The sequence below is a fragment of the Lissotriton vulgaris genome, chromosome 3_2, assembly GCF_964263255.1.
Source record: "Lissotriton vulgaris chromosome 3_2, aLisVul1.2, whole genome shotgun sequence".
Taxonomy (NCBI): Eukaryota; Metazoa; Chordata; class Amphibia; order Caudata; family Salamandridae; genus Lissotriton; species Lissotriton vulgaris.
The window spans coordinates 107,544,997-107,571,053 of NC_141690.1; the positions used below are offsets into that span (position 1 = coordinate 107,544,997).

General features: G+C 43.4%; 1 protein-coding gene across 2 annotated transcripts in view; it reads left to right on the top strand.

Moving 5' to 3' along the window:
- The window catches only part of LDB2 (LIM domain binding 2), a 1,197,779-nt gene that overhangs the window by 699,729 nt on the left and 471,993 nt on the right, over positions 1–26,057 (top strand). For both annotated transcript variants that reach the window (XM_086964513.1, XM_086964515.1), the window contains exon 3: positions 21,110–21,282. In XM_086964513.1, the coding sequence (XP_086820639.1) occupies positions 21,110–21,282 (173 nt within the window). The remainder of the gene's footprint in view (positions 1–21,109; positions 21,283–26,057) is intronic.

A 26,057-nucleotide genomic window follows, 5' to 3' on the forward strand; every position in this document is an offset into this window, starting at 1 on the left:
ATCCAATAAGATAGCCAGACTGGGCTTCGTGCTAAAAAGACTGTGGCCTTGAAGCAGGTGCTAATAAGTAGCAATGTTTTAATTTTTCAAAAAACGCATGCATTGCTTGTGTGGTTCAGGGCACAGCACACGTTTAATTCGTGGGATCCTTCCATGTTTGTCTAGACATAGTAATTTTTACTGGAAGGGGAATTCTTCAAGACAAACTCTATGCTAGATAGCGCACACTGCCCTCTGCAATGCTGTGCAATGCAAGGCAGCCTTTTAGAGCACCAGCAGCGGGTGACAGAAGCACTAGGACAGTCGCTATAGATGTGTCTCCCTTATGCAATGCTGTGCATCGAATTTGGTTGCTGCCCCTAAGTATCAACCAGCACCAGATCTGTAATTTTAGTACAATTACGCACAAAATGGGTAAGTGACTCTAGCTTAGAATCATCTTACCCACAATGCAACCGTTCTCTTGCTTGCCTGTCCACGAGCCTGCCATATCAAGTATGTACAATTATTTAAATATTACCTTTATTTATGTTAGTTCCTGCTCATGGCCAATCCATTCAGCCAAATACTTTGGAAAGAATTCTAGCCTAGTATCGCCAATATTGCAATCGAAAATCTGCATTTTTTCAGTAAATGATAGTTTTCACTAAATCCAAGGGCTCAAACTTCTTTACCTAAAAGTTGGACTTCTAAGCGTAAACACCCCTTTCCATTCAATTACCGAAAAGTTGTCATCTAGTGGTCTTATTCGCCAGCACATTTCTTTGGGAACTATTATTTATTTTGAAGCTTGTAAAGCGCGTACCTACCCGCAGCGGGGGGGTGCCCCGGCACTACGGACTTAGAGCAGCAAAAGTATCTAGCGCGGCTATAGGTTGGAGAACAGCCAAGTTTTTAGATTGCGCCGAAACAGAGATTCAGATTCAGTCAACCGAAGACATAGTGGTAGGCTGTTCCACAGTTTAGCAGTCACAACGGGTTAAGCTCTGCCCCCATTCCGGAACGGCGGAAAAGTGGAGGGCGGAGAAGGCAGAGGTGATTTGATCCTAGACCTAACAAGGATTGAATGATAGCCCACAATCAGCCAGCAATATAGTGGGAAATTCCTTTTAATTGTAGTTCATCAGAAATCATCCTAATGCAATTATTGGGAGGATGTTGGAGGTACTAATATATATATAATGCCACCTTACACAAGTATTTCTACACTTTAGCTGAATACCCCCTTTCATGCAGCATCTCTGTAGAAGCACTAAAGGCTTAACGTGCCAGTAGTTTTGCTTTAGCTAAACAACTTCGCCATGCAATGACTGTATTGCACAGTAAAGAGACAGGGTGTCCTCCTTATGATTTTTGTCATTTTCCTTTCCCTAGAACATTGGGAAGTCTGCCTCAGTTTTCATCTAAAGTAGTGCCTAAATTAACTTGTGTGTGGAAAATCCTAAAACAAAAGAATGGGACGAGCACACCCTCAACCTAACAAGCCACAGGTGTGGTTCATCGCTTAAATAAACCTTTATCTGTTTCTCTGGTACACAAAGCATAGCATGGCTTGGGGAAAGTGATCCCTTACAGAAAATCTGTGATTGAACAGTTATTCACAATAGTTTGTGAAAATAGTACATTTGAACTGTTTTAAGGCGAGTTCTAATACATTTCTTACAGGAGCTAAAAACGGGTGAAATGTATTTTAGTAATTGCACTTAATATTTGCTGTACTACAATGGCCATAATGCACAAGCATTGGCTGCTGATCCAACATTAAACAAAACTGGATATTGCTAAGTTTTGAAGGCTAAACTAAATGAAATATAACTTCATGGTTTATAATCTAGAGCAAGACTAGCACCAGAGAAAAGGCCATTTCAGCCATGAAGAGCACTAGTGACTTGCAGGTTTGATGGTGTGCAAGCCAATTCTATTGTTATTAGTCCTATGTGTGGTTTTCCTCTAACTGAGTTCTATTTGTTAGACCTGGCATCTTTTGGCATGGTTTCCCCTGTTTTTGACTGTGTGCTGCATTTAGTTTTTTGCTGGCTTTAGGACTCTGGGCACTTTACCACTGTTGATCAGTGCTGAAATGCAAGTGCTACATGTCTAAAAAGTAATGGTAAATTGGTTTCTCCATGATGAGAGTACTGTTGAATACAGTGTCAAAAGCTGCTGAAAGGTCGAGGAGGATGAGATTGGTGGTTACTCCTCTGCCCATGATGGTCCAGGAGTTGTCAGTTGCTGCCAAGAGGGTAGTTTCTGTGCTGTGGTTGCTGCGGAACCCTGACTGAGTGATGTCCAGGAAGAGGTGCTGTTCTAGGTGGGTGGAAAATTGCCTGTTGATCTCTTGCTCCTTGAATTTGGACAGGAATGGTAGGAGCATGATGGGTCTGTAGTTGGTGAGTTCTTGCAGGTCTGTTGAAAGTTTTGTCAAAGGAGTTGATTATAATTTCGAATGTGCTTGACTTGTTGTAAGGTGTATATTGAATGAAGAATATTTGTGGACAGTTCAGTGCAAATGCTTCATTGGGAAGCTTGGAAGTGGCCTAATTTTCTTTTGGAGCTGCACAGGCACATGAAAACAGCCCTAGCCTTAAAGATATACCCCTGGAAAGTACAGAGTACTGACGCTCAGAGAGTTGTGAGAGATGGTGTCACTTGTGCTTTCATTTGTTGAGCTGTATGTATCAGTATGACTGTTTTGTTTGTTGGTGCTGAGTGGGTCTACTAGTGGTTGTCATTGCATATCCATAGGTGCCTCTGACTGATAGTGTTGGTGCTGTTTAAGTTCAACAACAAGGTGCTTTGTTTCATAAGTGCACCACCTCTGACTTGCTGTTCTTGTGTGGGCATTGGTACTTCTATGCTGCATAAGTGTATTGCTACTAGTTGCAGGTGAGTGGTTTATCTCTGTCTGCCTACTATGGATGGTGTCACTTGACCTTGGTCAGGTTTGCTGTTAAAGGGATGCACGCTTTTTCCAACTAGGATATGTTTGATTAGGAATGTCTTTTTTTTGCATGTGGATGTTTACAGCCATGCCATATAGATGATTTAGGGACTGGATTAACATGTTGCCTCATCTACTGCCATGTGGCTGAGTTAGGACTGGGAAGAAACACTGCCATTTTAACATGTACATGTTTCTAAAATTGCCTTCTCTTCCACACAATTACTTTTGACACACATTTGTTTGCGTGACAGTGCAGGACTAATTTCTCTGGAACCACATTACTTAAACAAGCACTTCGTAAGTACATTATCATAACACCTTGAATATTTTGTGCAAGGCCTCGACACACATTGTGCAAATGTTGTTATTTGTTATATCGTCCATAAAGGCAACATTGCTATCAAAGAGAAAATGAACAATGTAAGCTCAGCGGGAGCATCAACACGGAAGCATGGATACAGTTAGTACACACGTATTTCTGTGCTCAAATCAGAGGAACACTCTGCTGTCATTTTGAGGTCATCACTGTGTCAGAGTTGCAGCTAAGCTGGTTCTTGTTTTTTTCCGTCTGCAAGGAGGGATGTCCAACCTGTGACCAAGACATTAACCTACATACCTTGACTTCAGGTAACAGGGAGTTAGATCACTCGATAGTGGATTCATGGCAGAACGCTCACGCTTGGCAACTAAGGGGCCGATTAGGATGGCGGACGGATTGCCTCTGCCAGGCCGGCGGCAATCCGTCCACCATCCTCACAGAAAAGACCCCCGCCACATTAGGATGGCTGAGGAGGGGGTCCGCGGCGGACGGCAAGACTGTCCGCTGCTTTTCCGCCATTCGCCATCGTGGCCAGCGGAAAAAGTGAATACATATGGTGGCGGTGTCTGCAAGACACCACCAGCCATATTACAATGCCGGCGGTCCTATGCCTTTCCACTGCGGCATTGCCCGCCGCACATGTTAAAAATGCGGGATGCACCCGCCACTGTGGCGGGTGCATCCTAATTCGAGGTACGGGACCTCGCCCCCTGTGGCGGACGGTCCCTTCCTCCGACAGGATGGCGGACGGACTTTGTCCGTCCGCCATCCTAATCGACCCCTAGGTTGGGGAATGCATAATAGGAGTACCCTATACCTAGTACTTATATGCCCGCAAATATACACTGACTTTAACGTAATAGTGGAATTGTTCATTCTGTTTACTGTCCTTACATTGCTAATCACTTTCATCTGCATCTGTCTATTGATTATTGCAGAGTATTTATTTTATACAAGAATCACAATGGGTCAATATATATTGAAAATGCTCCTTTGTGTATTTCTTGTATATCTCTCCAAGGGAGTACGAATGACTGAGTGAAAAGGTTCTAGATCTGTTACCACAATTCCTGGGGGGATCAGTGTTGTCATGTTCTGAGGTTGCCTAAGCCATTTGTTACCTTACTAGGTTTAGGGGTATGTATGGTGCCACTGTAAGCTAGCTGGTCTATAGACCAACATATTCAGAGGGGGTGCGCAGAATCAGTCTGGCACCATCCCAACATTTATGTTGTTCAACAAACAAACTGTTTGTACTGAAAAGTGGAAACAGTATGACCGTATGGACTGTGGATGCTGTCTTGATCCTCGAAAGGTTTAGTCTGCTGTACTGAAGTCTACATAGAGTTGGTGCTTCCATTTTCATATTTGTGTTACTGCTGTCATCACTGTTGATGCTTAGTATGGTTTGCAGAGTATCCCCTACTCCATGGTTGGTATGCTGATGCTAAGTATTTATGTGACAGTCATTTTTATAGCATTAGTGCTTGTTATGCATATGTGGCTTTTCCTTCCTTATTCAAGGTTTGGGGATGATAATGTGGCCCATCTTTCGTTTTGCTAGTTGCCCCACTTTCCTGAAGCATGCCCACACAAATGCTTCATGTTGCTTACTGCTGCTTCCGTTCCATGTATCTTTGATACAATGCTGTATGCATCTTTAAAGAATTTCACTTTTTCTTTGCTTTATTTTGTTGAATATTAAATGTATTCAACGTAATATGTTTAGCTTTCAGTTGTAACATAACCAGAGCTAACTGGCATGTGTGAAATTCATCTCAGAGCTGCCTTCCTGCTGGTCTGCATTGGGTAGTGTTTATATGTCAGTGCTCCGTTGGGATGCAGTGTTTGCTATGTGTGAGGATTTGTTATATAGTTTTTAGCGGTATTATGGCCTGCCCTGTGCTACTGCACCCTTTACTCTGTCCATTTAGGACCCCATGCCTCAACCTAGAAACCGGTCGCAAACTATAAGATTCACAGAATCTGCCCCTTTCGGACCGGTATTTTTGCATTTGGGATGCATCACCCCAAAATCGCAGTTAAAGGAATCGCTAAATTTGCGATAACTTAAATTGCAATTGCATTTAAGGAATCGCACACTGCGATTCCTTAAATGCAATGCATTAAACAAATAGTATTTGCGATTTCCCAAATATGAATCACAAATTACTGTCAATCTAAAATTGATGGTAATTTTTGATTTCTTTGAAAAATGCACTAAAGTGTATTTTAGTCACATGTTACACACACACATTCCCTTGGGGCATGTGTATCTGCAACATGTGGATAAATCATAATTTCAGGGGTGCAACAGGGTATTCTTTTGTAACCCTTGCACCCTTGAAATCTATTAAGTTTGCCCTGTGGGGTACCGCAGGACTCCTCACTAGGCCCCACCCTGGTCAAACTGATAAAGTCCCCAGGTTTTTCAGTTGTGTCCTACGCCGATGACACCCAAATTGTGGTGTCAATTGCCAAAGAGCAGGAAGAAGTGGGTCATAGATTCAACTCATGCATGGTCCAAATAGATCACTGGATGAAAACAAATTGCCTAAAATTAAAAGCCGGTAAAAGAGAGGTGCTACTATTCGGAAACATCAGATCCTTTAGATCGCCACTTTAGTGGCCCCAGAATATGGGAGTGATCTTCGATGATAAACTCCACTTTGACCATCAAGTAAGAGCACTCTCTTCTTCTGTGTTCTATACACTAAAACTAATAAAGAAAATCTGTCCATACATCGCAAATGAAATTCAAAAACAGTTGTCCCTTCCCATATTTTGGCCAAGTTGGACTATGGAAATGCTCTCTTTATTGGTATTCAAAAAATGTCATTACAAAAACTTCAAACACTGCAAAACGCAGCAGCCCGACTTCGCTCTGAAATTCCCAAATATAAGTCAGAGGTCAATTTGCACTGCTACCTATAGCAAGTCATCAATAATTCAAGACTTTATGCATAACCTTTAAAGCGTTGTACAAATCAGGACCAAGCTGCTTTCGTGAAACATTTGCCTGTATTCACTAGGCAGAAAGCTTAGATCCTCAGACGCAATGCTGCTATCCCCTGTAGAGCAAAGCGCACTGCCTGGGGTGATAGGAGCTTTCTACTGAAAGCAGCTATACACTAGAATGGCCTACCTTTGGCTATTAGGAAATGCTCTGACTTCCTGACCATTCAAAGCAAATAAAAACCTGGCTGTTCACACGCCATTAATTAGTAGTAACCATTCTCCCTGCAGCACCGCACAATGACAGCAGCAGCGCCAAGATGCCTCTGGGCATTTGAGCACTATACAAAACCAAAAATCTAATCAAACCATAGGATAAAATTGGGAATACTTTGTAGCTTCTTACAAGTATAACTTCCCATGGGGACAAGGTAGAAAGATAGAGTTTAGTATGCCTGAATATAAATATGCATATTTTAGTAAAGGTGATTTTAATATTGTGAGTTTGAAAATACCATTTTGCGAAGTGACTTTTTTCTTGCTTAGCCATCATGTTTGCCTCTGCTGGGTTGTGGATTGAATGTCTGGTTTTGCAGTGACAGGGGCTGGGTATGTGCATTCCCTTCAGGTGGCCACTGGGGGGGTTGAGGTGTTTCCTGCCTTTCCTAGATGAGTTAGGGCTGGGCTGCATTTGGAGTAGTGGGAGGAGATTTCCTTGCACCTGAATAGGCCTGGTCTACCTTGGACAATGCTGTCTCTGCCTCCTGCCAAGAAGTTGGGCCAGAGAGTACAGAACTGGTTTTGACTGAGCCCTGACACTCTCTGACACAAGAGAAATAAGGGAAATGTTTTATAAATATTGGGGCCCAGACTCCAGGACTTTAGAACTCGCTTGGATCAAGGAACCTGCCAAGAAGAAGAGCTTGGGAAGCTGTGAGGAGAGACTACCACTTTGCTGTGTCGGCCTGCAGTAGCTCCTTCTGTCTTGGGCAGAGAAAAGACTGGACTGAATTTCCTGAAACTTTTTCTGCGGAATGTCTCCAAGGACTTGAAGAAGAGCTAACCCCCTGTTCAAGCAGTCTCAGGAACAGCCAAGACTCAATCTTCCTCCTCGTACCGCCTCTGGGACCATGCGTTCCAGTTGCCATAGAGGGGAAACGCAGTCCGACACCTTCACCGTGATTTGAAAACACAGTAGAGGGCACTGCCGCACTTTGCACCGCAACTCTCGTCTCACTGACGATGACCGCCATCACCGAACAGCTGCTTAAACTGCAACCTGTAGGCACCGCACTGCCTCAGTTCACTCCACCACCTTGCTACAACCGACAGCGCCCCTGCTAGCTGACATTGCCACCACTGCCTGCACCGTGGTTTGGGCCAAAGCTAATAAGTCACATGATGCTCCACCCCATCCCACACCGCAGTCTGGCCCTATCGACGCCAGCGCCTATCGACCTGCACCGCCGACTGCACCGTGACCTGTCAGCGCTGCAATGTGCACCGCCCCTGTTAGAAATGGGGGTCTCTAGTTGGCCGAGGTAGGTACCTTTGTCCAAATAGGGACCCTTGCTTCTAGTCAGGGTAAGGGGGATGCACACTCTAGATAAACCTTTCTCTCCCCCTTGGTGATGTGGCACAAGCAGACAGGTTTATCCCAAAGGCAATATATAAAGTATTTGTACCAACACTCACAGTAACACAGTGAAAACACCACAAATGGACACCACATTAGTTTAGAAAACTTAAATATCTTTATCTAAACTTAACAAGACCAAAAGGACAAAAATCCAACATATACAGTTAAAAATATGACTTTCAAGAGGTTTCAAGAACGTATACCATAGAAAACTATGGATGCATGACTTTTACACAAAGTACCTGAAGATGCATTAAATTCACAAGGCCAAACAGCCGCCGAGAAAGGAAGCGTTGGAAAACACAGCAATGCCTCAGTTCCTGAGTCCTTGGGGCGGCGTGGCGACAGCTCTGCTGCACACAGGAGAAGTAATGTGTCAAATCTGGACTGTAGGGGAAAGTGAAGCACTGAAATCCAAGACCGTTCTGGTCTGCAGGTGATGCATGGAAAACTTGGTGCACAGGTACGATATGTGACACACCGAGGTGATGCATCGCTTTGCGAGATTTCGTGCTGGATGGCATTAGTGCTGAGCGGTGAGAATTTGTGTCACCGGGTGAGACTCGGCGAGACTTTCCGTTGTCCGACGCTGGTTCCGAGAGTGTTTCCATGGCTTTGCGATGCTTTGTGCCAGTTCTTACAGAAATTAGCTGCAAAACCAACCTGGTAACTGGAAGGAGGCACCTCAAGCAAGGGTAGGACTCACAGATGGCAGAGTCCAGCAGCACCAACAGCTTTGCAGGAAGTCTTTTGTGTCTCAGAGACTTCAAAGCAGGAGGCCAGCACACTTCGGGCCCTTGGATATCTCCTTCAAGCAGGGGATACAGCACACAGAAAAGTCCTTCTCCTTTCCTTAGCAGAAAGAGCAACTGTAGGTCAACCCCAGACACACAGCAAGGGCAGTACTTCTTCTCAGTCTCTTCAGCTCTTCTCCTTGGCAAAGGTTCCTTTTGAATTCCAGGAATGATCTATCTAAAGTGTGGAGTTTTGGGTCTGATACTTATACCCCAAAATGTCTTTGCTCAGTTCAAAGCAGTTCTGGGGGCACTCTGCCAGTGCACAGCAACATACTTTGTTAGTGTGGGCATTGGCTTCAGACACACCACAGGAGGGTGATGCCAACATTGTGGAAGGCAAGCACAGCCCTATTCAGGTGCAGGTGGTACTCTTCCCACCACTCCAAATGCAGATCAGGTTTATTCAGCCTAGTGCTGACTCATCCAGGCTCCTAGAGCCGCTGCACTTCCCCAGCCACTCCAAAGCGAGATATTCAATCTACAACCAGTCAGAGGCACATAGGAGGGTTGAACAAGAAAATATCCACTTTCTAAAAAGTGGTATTTTCAAACACACAATTCAAAAACCATCTTAATTAAAAGATGTGTTATTAAATCCTGAGTTCAGAGATACTAAACTCAATTTTTCCATCTTATCCCTATGGGAAGATTTGCTTGCAAAATGTTACAAAGCATTCCCCATTCGGCCCTATGGGGAAAGATAGCCTTACAATAGTGAAAAACAAATTTGGCAGTATTTCACTAACCAGGACATGTTACACACACCAGTACATGTCCTACCTTTCATATACACTTCACCCTGCCCAGAGGGATAACTTGGGCCTACCATAGGGTTGCCCTAATTGTAAGAAAAAGGAAGGTTAGGGCCTGGCAAGTAGGTGCACCCCCCAGACAGCTCGGATGACTGTCGGGAGACACCGACGGATAGAGCGGTGCTCCTCATACCTGAGCCGCAGCCAGGTTGGGTGAAGCTTCTCAACCATCGTTTATGGTACATGGTTGAGCACACAACCTGGACTTTTCAGGTGATATCTTTTAAATTATTTTTCACGAAAAGCAGTAGTTTTTGAAACAACAGGTCCTGAGGAATGCATGGAAACTCTTTTCTCTTTATGCAGAAACATGTCGACCACTACTGATTGCAGATATTATTTCAAACCCGCACTTGCACTTGTCTTTTAGCCTTAGGGACTGGGAGACACTAATAAATTCTTGATCTCTACCCAGTTCACCTAATTTTATAATCACTCACTTTTTCACCCCTATCACCTCACACTGCTTTTTCTCAGTCGCCACTAAATCATACAATACTCTCCTCTCACATTTCCATTTCGGTCACGGTAACATCTGACCGGCCGTTTTGTTCTGTCTCCTGGGCGAGGAGAACCCAAATGATGCAAAAGAGGGCAGTACAGTGTGGCTACTGATGGGAATTTATTCCATACGTCCTTGAGCCCTTACTCGGCCAACATCACATTTAAGCTTGCATGGTGTGTTTCCACGGGTGTTATCTGTATTGTACTCGCGTTGTGATTCCTGGTGAATAACTCACTCTTTTGACTACTAGGTACAATCTGGTGTTTACAAGTAGGTGCACTTGCCAAGTCTACATGGCAGTTAACAAACTGCGCACAGGCACCGCGGTGGCAGGCCTGAGACATCTTTTCAGGGCTACTAATGTGGGTGGCACAATCCGTGCTGCAGGCCCACTAGTAACATTTGATTTACCAGCCCTGGCGCACTCAGTGCACTTTATTAGAGACCTACTGGTAAATCAAATATGCCAGTCAGGGAGAACCAATGACGATAACAATTTACACAGAGATAATATGCACTTTAGCACTGGTCAGCAGTGGAAAAGTGCCCAGAGTCTTATAGCCAACAAAATACAGGTCAAGAAAACATAGGAGGAAGAAGCTAAAAGTTTGGGGATAACCCTGCAAAAAGGGCCCTTTCTAAAAGCCCCACTTTGCACCACCGCCTCAGTATCATTTACGCTTCTGGACGACAGTCACTAAGCCGCTACCTGCACCTCAGTCCTGAGGGCGCCACAAACCACACGTGGCGAGGGTATTACAGAGTTAGTATAGGTGTTTTCACAATTTGACAAAGCAGCGGTCGACACCAGTGTAGGTTTTGGAAAAGGTTTTTTATCACAAGGCAATGACTGTATTAAACCAAACACTAGCCGACACGTGGTTCGGCACAAGAGGTGACCCTGTGACTCTTCAGGGCTATTCATTGTTTGAAGCAGTAGGAGAGCAGTCCGCATGTGACCGGTGATACTTCCAACCCGGTCTGAGGTGTACAGCGTGCAAGAACAGATAGACGGTGGGGGTGGAGCTGAGTCGGCGAACTACTGGATTGCCCCGTGTCGAGTAGAAGATGCGGGTGGACCGTGGGAGCCCCGGACTAGTAAACACTCGTGGGCTGAGATATTGGTTAGATAATCCAAGGCGGATATGCAGCGGCGGCGGTCGGGCGTGTGGCGCCCAAGGCTGAGTAAGTATGCATCCAGTGTCTAAGCGGGAGGTGGGGTAGGAGCGCCGGGTATTGGCGGTAGTAGAAAGCCAGGGATCTAAAAGCTGTGGCGATCCACGTGGAGTATGCATAGAGCGGCGGGTGCACCTGTAGTCTCGGACAGGCGAGGTCGAAAGACACTGGATTTGTGAGATAGCCGGGGCTGAGGGGGTGCAGGCCGTCACCAGCTCAACTTTTATGTAGCATAGTTCCTACTAAGAAAGTAGCAGTGTTACAACACCACCAACCTGGGGCACAGAAATCAAAAGTGCGGTAAGTGAAGTTTCACCAGGCCCCTAGAGTGTGAAGAGCCCTCTAAATTCCAATTTTGGATGTATTTGGTTATTAAACTCTGGCTATGGGGCCCATCTCCCTTGCCTGTATGAGGACTTATGACACCCATGCTGCGCCGCTGCGACCAACCCCGCCGTACCGTCAGCAAAATTAAAAGGCAGTATTCAATGTCTGTCAACCCTTCTGCCCACAGTGCTCCATACAAAGAAGAAATCTGGCTGATCTGTTTAAACCTTACTACCTTTTGCCTGGCATTAAACGCAGGGAGCTAATAATTTGATTGTATTCTATTCACACTAGATTTTGTTTCTTTACTCCTTCATTTGATCTACTCAGAACTATAGATTGCGCACTCTGAAAATATCTCAGAATGTACCTAGTATGACTCGAACATACGAATCTGTTGGTCCAATGGGGAAGTATTTTATGCTGTTATTTCGGTGTGTTTGTGTTTCTTTTTCATTCTGCACACACAGTTCTATTGCAACTGTGTGGGCCTGTAGACCGTGGCCTTCTGCACGTAAAATCGCCTTAATTCGTAACTAAACCAGATTGATTTTCATTCGAGCGACGCATCACCACAGCTTCCTCACACACATTTCCATAGCCTTCCGCTCAAACTGCTGGCAGGATTCCTGAAGACTCGGAGGAAATTATTCCACAGAGTGGCATAAATTAATGTGACTAATTAACATCGTGTTAATTATTTGTAAATTGTATGTTTGGATACACATTGCTTGAGAGGCATATGTTACAGGCAGTGTTTACTGAAACAAGTGACTGCTAATCACATCTCCTGAGTGTTCCTTTCAGGACCAAGACAGCAAATACAGGCGTCTCTCAAAAATAAAATGGTGTCCCCGGGGAAGCAATGAACTTTCCTGAATGGCAAAGCAACCGACTGAAGCAGCAAGATCCTGGGCGAAGAGCAGCGCTGAGCGGAACTGAGTTTAGAAACCAAGAGGAGCAAAGCTAAGAAATTGCCTCTATCAGAAATTCCAAATTTGATTAATACGTTTCAGTGATAACTTCGTAGAATTCTATTGCGCATGCGTAATTCTCTTCGGGCCTTTAAGTTCTTTGAATGCGCACTGCAAAATCTTTAGAAATACCACTATTGCTTGCTCACGTTGTGTACTGCAGTTCAATGGGAAAAGCTGCATAATTAGAGGTCAACCATGCATCCATGGAAAAGTGGAGAAAGGAAAGCCTTTCTACAGGCCCTCATACGAGCGGCCCTTTTATTTGCGATATGGCGGTACTTACAATTTACGAGTTTTTGTGATACATATTAGCAGGTCAAACCTTACGATATTTTCGGAAAAAATGCTCATATTTATCTGGAACATACTTGTTGTTGTGTGTTAAGCTCCAAAGCCATCTGTATTCCGTAATTGAGAGGTATTTATTGCATGGATAAATGCTAACTCCTGCAGTCATATTTTACCAAGTGTGACAAATCTCACACCACTTACCCGTCCCACTGGGAAAAAGTGGGCCCGAGAGGGCCGCGGAGCAGTTAGCCTCCAACGGAGGCAAGATTGTCTGCAGTGTGCTTCATCAATCCCTCTTCTCCGCTTTATTATTTTGTTGATATAATGCTCCTGGTACGGATTATATATTGCTCTTCTCTCGCCCCATCTGCGCAAGTGTCACAAAGGCCATTCATCCCTCTTTTTCCCAATCCCTCTGTTTTACAATCTTGATATAATCTAGCTGCTTCCTTTGCATTTATGTTTGTAAAACTATTCTAACCACTAGGTCAGCATGGTACACTGCATATGCTTTGAACCTCTCGACTATATGAAGTTGTTTGCCCCCTTGTTGGGTTCTCTTTGGACTCTTAAGTTGTGTGAAATAACTTCTCAGTTTTCACCTAACTGTTCAAGAAGATGACTGAAAAGTTGTGTCAGGGGCTCTGAGTCAACTGCAAACCTGTTATTTATTGTTGATATGGAATACCCGTGTTAGTGCATGCACAATCTGTACCTTATTCTGAGTTGCAGACTTCGGAATAAGGGATAAAGGGTCAGATGGATGTATGACCAATCTTATTAGCAATTTTTTGCAACTTGTAAATTAGCGAGTCGCAAAATAGAATGTACTAATGTGTCTCAGACTTTGGGGTCGCATATTACCTGCCTCATCAACATTCATGATGCAGATCGCAATTTGCGCCCCATTGGGAATGGGCTATCACAATGGATGGTGGCCTGCTGGGGTCAGCAGACCACCATGTCTATGTTTACTTTTTAAATGAAGCAACATTTTTTTTATATGTCGCACATTTTCTTTAAAGGAAAATGGGATGCATTTAAAAAAAAAAAAGGAAATGTTTTCTTTTCATGTTTTCAAGGGGATGCAGTGGTCCCCGGGACCACTTCCTGCTCTTAGAAAATATTTTTGCATACATTCACAAAGGGGAGGGGCCACCTGGGGACCCCTTCCCGTTTGCGACTGGCTTACCATCTACTTGAAGTAGGTGGTAACTGCAATTGTTTTACGACCCCAGTTGCAGTCGCAAAACAATCGTACATACCAGTGTGACTCGCTCTTAGGAATGGACGTCCTTGACACGCCCTTTCCTAATAGCGACTCGCAAACCCTATTTTGAGAGTCAGTAATAGGTTACAGACTTGCAAAATTGGGTTTGTACATGCTACAACACTTTTTAGCGGTCGCAAACAGCCTAATTTTCCGTGCGACAGCTAAAAACGATCGTACATTTGGCCCAAAGTACTGATTGTGCATGGTTTCCTTCTTCTGAGGTGTGCAAAACAGAATTGCAATATGTTTGTCCTGCTGATTTGCTGTAGGTGTTTGCTGAAAATATGAAGGGTAAATACCCTCAACGGGAGCAATTGGCACTCAACTTGTAATCCTGTTTCTGGTGTAAACATACGTTTAGGCCCATATTAGGTAATTGGGCCTAATTTGGCACTATAGTAAGCTGCTCTAAGCAACACACCGATCTTTCAGATTTTCAGAAATAAGTAAAAATTCTTGAACATGTGAATGTGTAGGGATCACGTTGATAAGCTCTTCTTTACTGTTGTCCTCTTCTCCTCATTAGTGCTCACTCACCTCCAAAACATCATTAAGACACATGCATGAAATTAGCCCTCTTAAATGAGCACCCTTAGAACTCGACAAGAATCTGCCAGGTTTACGTTCCTTGAGAAGATTACTGTGATACAGCTAGGCTCTGTTCCTTTTTGCCCTATTGCGACAGACGGTACAGTTATGAAATGGTCCTAGACTTCTATTCATAAGTTTATACAGATAATACATCAAAGAAACTTTTTTATATATACTTCATAGGACTTAATCCTAAAATAGAGAAAAACACATGTGAAAGGCCAAATGCATTTCAAATCTAAAACAAGGAAATGGTACCCATAATTAATTCAGAAAACAACTTTGCACAGAGATATATTATTTCTCAATTTATTATACATTTGCATACACGTATTCATTAAAACAAAGAAATTGAGAAAATCTAAAGGATGCTGTCAGGTGCAGTAGAAAGTGCAAAAAGTGGTGCTCAAGTGATAGGAAAAAGGAAAAACTGAATTCTAAAGAAGAAGTCAATATTTCAAGAAAAACAGGTACAAATCCCTTCGTAGGAGCCTTACCCACGTAGTTAATCAAAATAATCAAATACGTTATCTAAATAAAGGGGAAGGGGAGTAGGGGTTCAGGCTTCACAATGGGGGGGATTGTCGACGTTTCGACCCTTGCGCATTGCTGGGAGGATCAACACCTCAGCTACGGGTCTTCCTCAGGACAGGGAATGGGAGGGAACCTATATATATATAATGGTAGACACAGCACCCCAATCAAGGAGGTTGGCCACCAATAAATGGTGTGCTCCAACGATCACTGTCCTTTAATGACGTAAACTTGCAAGAGATATTGAATCCAAAGATTCCGTTCAATGAGACTCGGTGAATAAAAACCTCCTCAATTCTTCTGAGTCCTGTAACAAGCAGAATATCTGGCTCTTCATATAAACTCCTGGCAGTATTCCATCTACCCACCTGTGAAGAGCCTTACAGGTGATTAGTGCACCATACAAATATGCATAACTTAACATTTAATTGTAGTTTTATTTATTGCTAGGTGCCACTTTTCTGTCAGCTATCTATGGCATAGTTGTGCAAGCGTTTATATGCTCTGAAAAGGCGCACTCAGAGCACATTCTGAGAAGGTTGGCTCCTATCTGATGTTTACCAATCTTTCTGGAGGTCAACAGGCCATGACACAGCAAATTTTAGGAAAGGTGTGGCGCAGCCACCACAGTGGCTGACACCGCTGCCGCAAATCACGACTCAGTTGCCGGCGGCAGCTCAGTTCAGCATCATGTGACTCTGGGCAATAGCTCACTTAATCTCCCCGAAGGCCCAGAGTGTCTGGATACCCTTAGTAGTGATAATCACGCTTTACACATCTGGAATTTATTTACCTATTTTTAAAAACATACTCACAATGGAGGATCCAGCTCTTTTGTGCACATATTAACATTCGAACATTTTGGGGACGCTCAAAAGGGAGCATGCATGAGAAGGATTGATCTGCATAATAATGGGAGACACTTTAGAAGGGAGACAATAAAAAAAATGTGGCTATCGACAAGGGGGTATATGTACAATGAAGTGGAGTGTTTAGGGGAGGATTGTTTCTGTGTAGGAAGGTATCCCTTCCTGCACATAAACAATCCGTCACCTTAATATGTGCTGCTTCATGCAGCACATATGAAAGTGCCAAAATCGCATTTAAAAAAAAAAAAGATTGTTTATGGACAGGAAGGGACACCTTCCTGTACATAAACAAACCATGGCATTTTGCTTTTTCCATGTGTGCTGCCCAAGGCGGCACACATGGAAAAAGCAAAGACGAGGAAAAATAATGCATTTATTCTCGTTTCGCCAACTTAAGACCAGGATTTACCTGGTCTTAATTTTGGTATGCCTCCTATGTACGCCACCCTTGTACATAGGGGGCAGAGTCAAAATGAATGTGTGCTGAGGTGGAACGCCCACTGCAACACCCACTGCCCACCCCTTTCATGCTAACCACAGCTTCAAAGGGGGCCTTATTTACAAGGCAGCTTTAAGCTACATTAAGTGGCTTAACGCTGCCTTGTACATAAGGTGCAGCCCCAAAAGCCACCACAACGCCGGTAAAAGTGACGTTGTGGTGGCGATAGGGGCTTGGTCTTATGCCCCATAGTTTGCTAAGAAAAAGTGAAACCCCTAAATATGGCATGGTCTCATTTCTAGTCATTCAAGGGGTCATTTATTGTTTCTCATTTAAATGAGAATATAATCAAATTGACCAATCTTGTGACCAAATCAAAACCATAACAAAAAGTGGAGCTGACAATCAGTTTTAGAATTTTTGTAGAAGAGAGTAATCTTCCTATTTCACCATATGATGAACATTCTCCCCCCTTGAACACCCTTAACGACTGGAACCCAATCTCCACTGAGGACACCATCCGCCTGATGAACTCCATCCACTCAGGATCCCCCACAGACCCATGCCCTCACCACATCTTCAACAAAGCAGATTCCGTCATAGCACCGCACCTCCGAGACGTCATCAACTGCTCCTTCAACTCCGCCACCTTCCCGGAAAGCTGGAAACACGCTGAACTCACCGCCCTTCTGAAAAAACCCACAGCGGACCCCACCGAACTAAAAAATTACCGCCCCATCTCGCTCCTTCCTTTCCCGGCCAAAGTCATCGAGAAAGCTGTCAACAACCAGCTCGCCGCCTTCCTCGAAGCCAACAAATCCCTCGACTCCTCACAGTCTGGCTTCCGAGCAAAACACAGCACTGAGACCGCCCTCATCGCAGCAACAGACGACATTCGAACTCTACTGGACAATGGAGACACAGTCGCCCTCATCCTCCTCGACCTCTCTGCAGCCTTCGACACAGTCTGCCACAACACCCTTTTACAACGCCTCAGAAACATCGGAATACAAGGAAAAGCACTTGAATGGATCACCTCGTTCCTCACCGGAAGAACCCAGAGAGTCCGCCTTCCACCATTCAAGTCCGAGGCCACTGAAGTCATCTGTGGCGTACCACAAGGATCCTCACTCAGTCCCACCCTCTTCAACGTATACATGAGCCCCCTCGCGGCCATCGCCCGCCAACACAACCTCAACATCATCTCTTACGCGGATGACACTCAACTGATCCTTTCTCTCACCAATGACCCCAGCACCGCCAAAACTAACCTACACGAAGGAATGAAAGAAGTTGCCGAATGGATGAAACACAGCCGTCTGAAACTGAACTCAGATAAAACAGAAGTCCTCATCTTAGGTACATCCCCCTCTGCTTGGGACGACTCTTGGTGGCCGGGAGCCCTTGGAAAAGCACCCATCCCGACAGACCACGCACGGAACCTAGGCGTTATCCTGGATTCCTCACTTTCAATGAACAGACAAGTCAGCGCCGTCTCCTCATCCTGCTTCAACATTCTTCGCATGCTCAAAAAAACATTTCGCTGGATCCCCACCGAAACCAGAAAAACAGTCACCCATGCTCTGGTCACGAGCCGACTGGACTACGGAAACACCCTCTACGCAGGTACTACCGCTAAACTCCAGAAAAAACTCCAACGAATCCAAAACGCCTCAGCCAGGATCATATTAGACATCCCGCGTAACGAACACATCTCTGGTCACCTGAAAAACCTCCACTGGCTACCCGTCAATAAGAGGATCACTTTCCGACTTCTAACCCACGCACACAAATCACTCTACGATATCGGACCAGAATGCCTCAACTCACGACTGTCCTTCTACACCCCCTCCCGCCAACTACGTTCTTCCAGCCAAGCCCTCGCCACTTTACCTCGCATCAACAAGACCACCATGGGAGGTAGATCCTTCTCATACCTGGCAGCTAAAACATGGAACTCACTCCCCACTTACCTTCGCCTTACCCAGAACCACCTAGCATTCAGAAAGCAACTTAAAACGTGGATATTTGACAAGTAATCCTCCTCCCTACCTAAGCGCCTTGAGACCCTCTGGGTATGTAGTGCGCTATATAAATTCTTTGACTTTGACTTTAGTTTATTGATAATGGAATATTAATCTAATAAGAGTATTCCAAATGACATACAGAATAAATTCTTATTCCATGTGGTCAAAAACTTGAACGTGTTTTACTTAATTTCATTACAATTTATGAATGTAGTATTTACTAATAGTGGACCTGATTTACATGGGAAAACTTACAATTTTGTGTAGGATTACATTTTTTGGCTTTCACAAAGAATCCATCTGCATTTGTGACAGAGACTCCGCATATAAAAAGATAGGCAGTCGTAAAGATACTATTTGTGAAAAAAAATTGTGAATTCCAAACCATTTCAAAAAAGTTTACGTTTTTACATTTGTAACTCAGGCCCAGTGTGAGGTAGTGGCACACAGAACACCTGAAGTCAATTTTTTTGAAAATTGATGCTTAATGGGGTTGTTCCATGACAACTGTCATCCTTTTTCTAAATACCGGAAAAGCAGCCTGGTGTTTAATGCCCATTGATTTTGAAGTTGAGTATTGGCACAGGGCGACAAGGAAAACCTCACACTCTGTTGACTTGTTTCTGGTATGTGTTGGAAAAGTGTTCTAGAGGCACTCTAACAGAACAATCACTGATGAGGGTACATGTGAGATTTGAATTTCTAGTTGCATGGTTCAGTGGATCACAATCAGTGGTGTGCTACTGAGTACAGTCATTTGTGGGCTAAGCAGATTTTCTTCTTGGTGAGGTACTTCATGAGCAAGGCACAGCTAGGGGAGAGGATGTGGCCCATCCACTAGAGCGGCCAACCTCAATGCTGGGGAACTGGGTTCGAGTCTCGACAGGGACCCTCAACACCCTGTGATTCTGGACAAATCACTTAGGGGCAGATTTATGAGGCCGTTGCGCCTCTTTGCGCCGCAATTGCGTCACTTTATTTGACGCAACTGCGGCGCAAACAATGCGCCCTATTTACAACGTGACGCATCTAGGAGATGCATCACGTTGTAAAGCACTGCGCCATAAGGAGGCGTTCCTGCACAGGGGGGGGGCGTTCCTGCGCAGGAACACCTCCTGAAAGTGGCTGAGTGAAATCTATGAGATTTCACTCAGTCACTTTCAGGGCAATGCTGCGTCAAAACCCTGCGCCTGCTTGAAGCAGGCGTAGGTCTTGACGCAGCATTGTGCACATGGTGTACCCCCGAGCCTTGCTGGAGCTGCGTTGCGCTTGCGACGCAACTCCAGCAATGCGCCACATTTCCGGCACAGATGCGTCACCCATCTGTGCCGTTTTTGCCCTATGGTGCGCCGCATTATAAATGCGGCGCACCATGGGTGGCGGAGCTGTGGCGCACTGTGGCGCACTGTTGCGCATGTTAACTGGCGCATCCCTGGGGATGCGCCAGTTAACATAAATCTGCCCCTTAGTCTCCCCGTGCCTAACAAAAAAAAAAGAAAGTATCCGTCTATGACGCAACTGGTGCTCATGTAAAGTGCTCTGATACCTTCGGGTCAAGCTTGTGCTATATAAAACTCTGGAAGAATAAAAAATAAATAAAAGAACCATTTGATCCTGATTGACTAGCTAAAAGACATCAAGCTGGGTTGAAAAAAACATATGTGCAATGTAATCCCAGTGTCTCATGCCAGCTGAAGTCTTGAGGACACTCTTAGTATCAAGAGATATGAATTTAAATTAATCTTATACAATCATGAGACTATTATAATGCAATTGTAAATCTTACGCATTGTGACACAAGGATGTACTGGAAGCAGGAGAATTAAGCTAATTCTACACTTTTGCGCAACTGAAGCAAGAGCCAAGGACATTTTTTATCCGAGGTGTGGAAGTTCATTGAGAAGAATTACATTCAATAAATAGGCATGTGGTCTGATTTCAGGAGATTAAATTGTCAGTAAGGAGTTGCAAAATGGGATTTCAGGTTAACCAGTGTAGGCTCAATGCATATTATTAGTTCAGCTTCATTTTGGTGATGGTAATACACTCGTATGAACCATTGGGATGACTAGATAGCCAACTTACATCCATTGAACTATGTAATATATGCTGTCTGCTTACTGGATTTAGGAGACACATAAAGTGCTAATTAGCGTTCTGAGCAGGGAAACGTGGGATTATAGATCAAGGCGTGATATGCCAACAAAATGGAAAACTGCTGCACTTACAGGTTAGAAGTAATATTTTTGAGATGTTTAAGTTTGGGGGCATTTTTTGTGTTAATTATTGAAGGGAAGAGTGAACCCAGTTATAAGAGGCAGTAAGCCGTGCCCAGGAGGCTGTTTAAGGATCCGTAGCAGGACATTGTTGATAATGTTTAAAGATCCAGAGAGATGACTAAGCACCATTTTGGCTTTCTGACCTTCACCCTTGACTGTGAGGAGCTTAGACAAGATAGCTTTATAGACACAAATTCACATGCCCTTATACAGCACAATACTTACAAAATAACAATGAATGTGTATATATTTTTGTATCAAAGCTTGCAAAACAACATTTTATTGTATCAACATTATAGTTACATATTTCTTTGAAGGCCTGATTTAATGCATTCATTTCTTTTTTGACTTACAGCTATTGGAAGGACTCTTATTCCTAGATATTTTAGCACTGTCTATGAAGGAGGCGTAAGCGATCTGTATTACATTCTCAAGCACTCGAAAGAGTCCTATCACAACTCATCCATCACAGTGGATTGTGATCAATGCACCATGGTCACCCAGCATGGCAAGCCCATGTTTACCAAGGTAATGCAGACCTACAAAAGTATTTTCTAATTTTTCTTTCAGTAGAAGTACCTGGTTTCTACAGCATAGAAATGTGCTTGTGCTTAGTAGAAGAAGACATCATTTTCTAAAATAAAAGTATGGTATGTATTGATCTAACTGTTGCAAAATGCTGCCAGAATGAGTCAATCAATTGTGTGAAATCATGTGGATAGAATAGCAGAAGTATAATACAGGCACAAAAGGCATAATTATTCTGGGTTATGTGCAGGAGGAGACTGCAGCTTTGAGAACACGTTCAGCTACTGAGATGCAAACTTGTAGGTAACCAGTCCTGATTGTGTTAATGATTACCATGCTGGGGACCTGTCCTATGAGTATGTCCTTGTTGGTTGTTTCTTCCACTAAGCCTGATTCAAAGTGCTGACATATTGTTAGATCAGTAGACAAAGGTAGAGTATTGTTTACCCAATATCAAACAGTTTGGTAAACTAGTAAACCTGAGACTACTACTTCTACTTGCTGTGAAGACTATGGGCCTGATTATGACTTTGACGGTCTTGGGACCGCCTAAGTGTCGGCGTTAGATTTACCACCCGCCAAATAGGCAGTCCGCCCACCATATTATGGTGTTGGCAGTTCCACCACGACCAGTCATTTGCCGTACGCTTCGGAGGCAGTCGGTGAAAAGCAGCAATCAGCGGCCTGCACAGACTAGTCCACTGCTGTCCGAATTATAGGTCATCTTTCCAATGACCCGAACATGGAGAGAAGACTGCCTGCTTCGAGTTGGTAGAATCGAAGGATTTGGGGCGCATACCCATTTCCTTTTCTTCACTTCAGTCTCCCACAGGGATCCCTTCCTCAGGGGCCCCTCTTAACAGCAGCACCTTGACCCCAAAGAAAACGACCCTGTTGGCACCGTAATCCAGGTGAGCCCATTTTGCAGTACTTAGCAAATTGACTGGACTGTGCACATATGGTCCAGACTCCAGCAATGAGAAAGTTCTGGTAGTAGGTATTTTTTCATGAGTCATGCATATGTGTACATTTAACACTAGTGCTGTCAAAATATACACACCTTCAACGCATATGAAAAAATATGCCGTGCTGTCAAAAGCACCGCCTGTGGCCCAGTGGTGACATTGTAATATGGTGGGTGGGAGACTGCCATCGCTGCAGTCTTCTTGAGAACCTGCGGTGGCAGTAAGGTAGCGGAACTTGTAATCAGGCCAAAACTATTCACTCACATATTGCATATATGGGAATTTACCATGAGACTGTACACATTCCCGAGGTAACAACACACCCATTTGTAATCACATGCTTACAAGTAGCATCTAAGGTGATTCTTAATAATCCTAGTCTTTGCAAAACAGGAAGTAAAGAAATAAGTTAAAAAAGTGATTACCAAAGAGCATATAGTTTGCCAAATGGCACACCCGCATTAAAACCTCTGTCTCCTAGTTCCACATTTACCACTAGTCTACTAGACCACAACAGGGTTAGAAGTGATTCAGATGGCAGGGCCATGAAGCTGCCCTTCACAGGGTAAGGGCACTGTGTTGTGGCCGTGTCCAGCTTTACAATGCAGTGTGTATTTCCATAATTGTTAGGTGAAATTGTAAAGCTGAGATTAGATGTCAAGTGTCCAAGTTTCATGGCTAAAACGCACCCACTGGACCAGGTTCTGTGGCAGTATGTGTGGTGAATACTGATTTTTAACACCAAAGCTTAATACATTTTCAATCCATTTGGAAACATATGGGATGGGGGAGAGGCACAGACAGAAGAGAAAGACACAGAATAATCCTCTGGGTTAAGTCACAAATGATTTCTGATAGCATTGGTATTGGAAGATACCCTGAACCAACCAAAATGAGAGTGAAATCAAAATGTTTCAGAGATGAGGCAAACACAAGCATAGGAGGGAAAGCCATAGAAGTCCAAAGCAGAGATACTGGGACAAGGATGCCACCCAATCACGAGAAAGGGGGATACTCAAAACCCACTCTAAAAAGTATTGATAACAATCTGCTGTGTGACAGACACAGCAACAGGTGTCTGCTGCAAGACTGCAAAAATAAGTGCACAACATGCAGGTATCAAATATCCTAGGCCTGTATCGCACCCAGTAAAAGTAACTGTAAATCAATTTATTTTTCATTGTTATGAATCGGAGTTCACTGGATGTATTTTCTGAATGATTTGAATTTTAAGATTTTGGATATACATCAAATTGCACTACAGTAAATATTGCTAAATATTGCCTATGCTATGTTGTGTCTGTAGGTGTGGGGACGCAGGTCCAAATCAGAATATCAGAAATCATTGCTTGTCCGAAATGGCACAGGAATAGTATTAAAAATTCATGGCCTCATCCCACCAGTAGTGCTTAGGGTCACAGGTCTATAGTGAATGAGGAAGATTTCATGACAGACCAGTGGCTCTAAAAGGGTTTCAGGGCTGGGGAAGAATGAGTCAATCATAGGATGTATTACAGATTCTGCTTCTGCCAAACTGGCGTTGAAGAGCCACAGACTTGTGGGAGTGAGTGACTGATACCATTTATATAATCGCTTTTAGAGAAACATACGGAGGCACCAGGGAGCAGAACCAGAGCAGTAAAAGACCATTCTGGGTATATCAGATTTCCAGAGATAAGGATATAATTTTAATTGTGTCTTCAGTCTAATGGCATTATTATTGCTATTATTGTTACTGTTCATACTGTACTGTATTAATATTGTTATTATTATTATTATTAATATTATTATTATGATTTGTAGTAGTAGTAGTAGTAGTAGTTGTAATAGCAGTAGTAATGGTAATGGTAGTAGTAGTAGTAATAGTAATAATATTATTAATAATAATAATATTAGCGTTTATAACCATAATGATCTTCATCAGTATTCTCATTAGCCCAGCTTGATCTCAAGGACTTTGCGTGTCCTCTGTGGAGAACTGATATGTAAGTTTGAAGCATCATATTTGGGAGTAGAGAGTGACTTTTTATGTCAGCTCAGAAATAAAGTCTTGTGAAAAGTATATGCAGAATGTGTAATTTTTGTAGTGAATAATACCAGTGTTCAGATAATTTTAGGCCAGAAACATGGTCTCCCAGTACCCAAGTGTCATCCCCTTGAATAGACTCTAATATTGGATATTTCATTAGCACCCAATTGTTATTCCAACTTCGTGTCTACTGACTAAACTGTCTTTCCATTCTGAGCGATAGATGACATGATCGTTATGAGCGGAGGACTAGAGCAGGAAGAACTTCCTCAAAAAAGGCCTGAGTTTTCTCAGTCCTTCAGAAATCATTGACACCATTGTGCTTTTATGGAACATCTGGCAAAAATACAGTAGTAAAAAGGTGGTTGACTAGATTAACAATGTCTAATTCAACAAAGCTGTCCAACTGTATTTTAGCCAGAAATACTGTAAGATGTAGGTTTATAATTATGAAAATGCATCTAAATAGTACATACAATTAGTAGCTTAATCATCATTGAACCCTTTAAAGCTCAACTCATAATAGCAGTGAAGAACAGGAGTCACATATCTGGTGTCAGTAATTCTGGTAGTACTCTCCATTGAAATCACCATCTACCATCATGGGTGACACTACTTCAAAACTCCATTGCAGTTTTGTACTGGATTATTATTGTTATTATTATTATTATTATTAAATGTGCTGGGCACACTGCCCGAAATCTCAAATGACCAGAAACTATGAAGTTTACAGAGTTTGACTGATTACTGCAGTCATCATCACACAAGACATCACAACATGGATTTTAAATTGCGCAGGGAGAATCACTTGCATCCATTTGATTGCATCCACTGCACATCTTAGTGGGGCACCACATTGCAGAGCTTCACAGACGCACACTGGGCTAGAGTGTTTCAATGCAACAGAGCACGTTATCCAAATTTATAAAGGGTGGTCTCACTCGCTGCTCTTTGAGGATGCTATTGAGGGTTCATTCTTTTGTGAAGTCTTCTGATGGCCACTCTCAAGGTGGGGGCAGTCTCTCACTGAATCCCCTTCTCAGAAAAGCTGAGATTCATTGTCAGCAGGGTAGGCCGCATGGATTCAGCCACACTGCCCGGTTATTCCGAGCTTAGAAGTAGTTAATTGGGAAGGCGCCAGAACCTGACTATATTGTTATGTTTTGGAGCCAACTGGGTTTCTGGGATACGTGTTACCTCCCCCCACACTCTTGGCTAGAGAACACAAAATGTAGACCACTTTCAAGATGGTGCAAATTGTGAATTCATGATGGGAATTTAATTCGGACATGAATTGGGCCAATAAGGATATCCCCAGTTTGTGGTCATACCTACAACCAAAGCAGGTAATGCCATTCAAAAAAGTATGAGGCATCAGTTTGATAGCAGCACATGCTACATCAAAGAAGGGGCTGGAAAGCCAATTTTGCACTACTAACATGCATTTGAAGGGCAACAAGTTGCAGTGTAGGTGCACCTTCAAAACAATTTGTGCATCGGAATCGATGATGTGCTTTGCTCAGTTAATAATCAAATATATCAGAGCATGCCTCTGTTCATGTTCAATTCAGATTTCCTATTGAGCATCCACTCAAAATCAGTAACATGGAAGTTTAAGTCATTTCCCGCACTTCTGATATTATTTTCATATTGCAGGGCAATATTGCAGTCAGTACTAACCGCTGAAGAACGAAACCCTTCATTCATCTCTCCTTTTTATGCTCATAACAACATTTTGTCTTGTTACAATTTCAAAATAATGGAATATGCAGTATATAGAG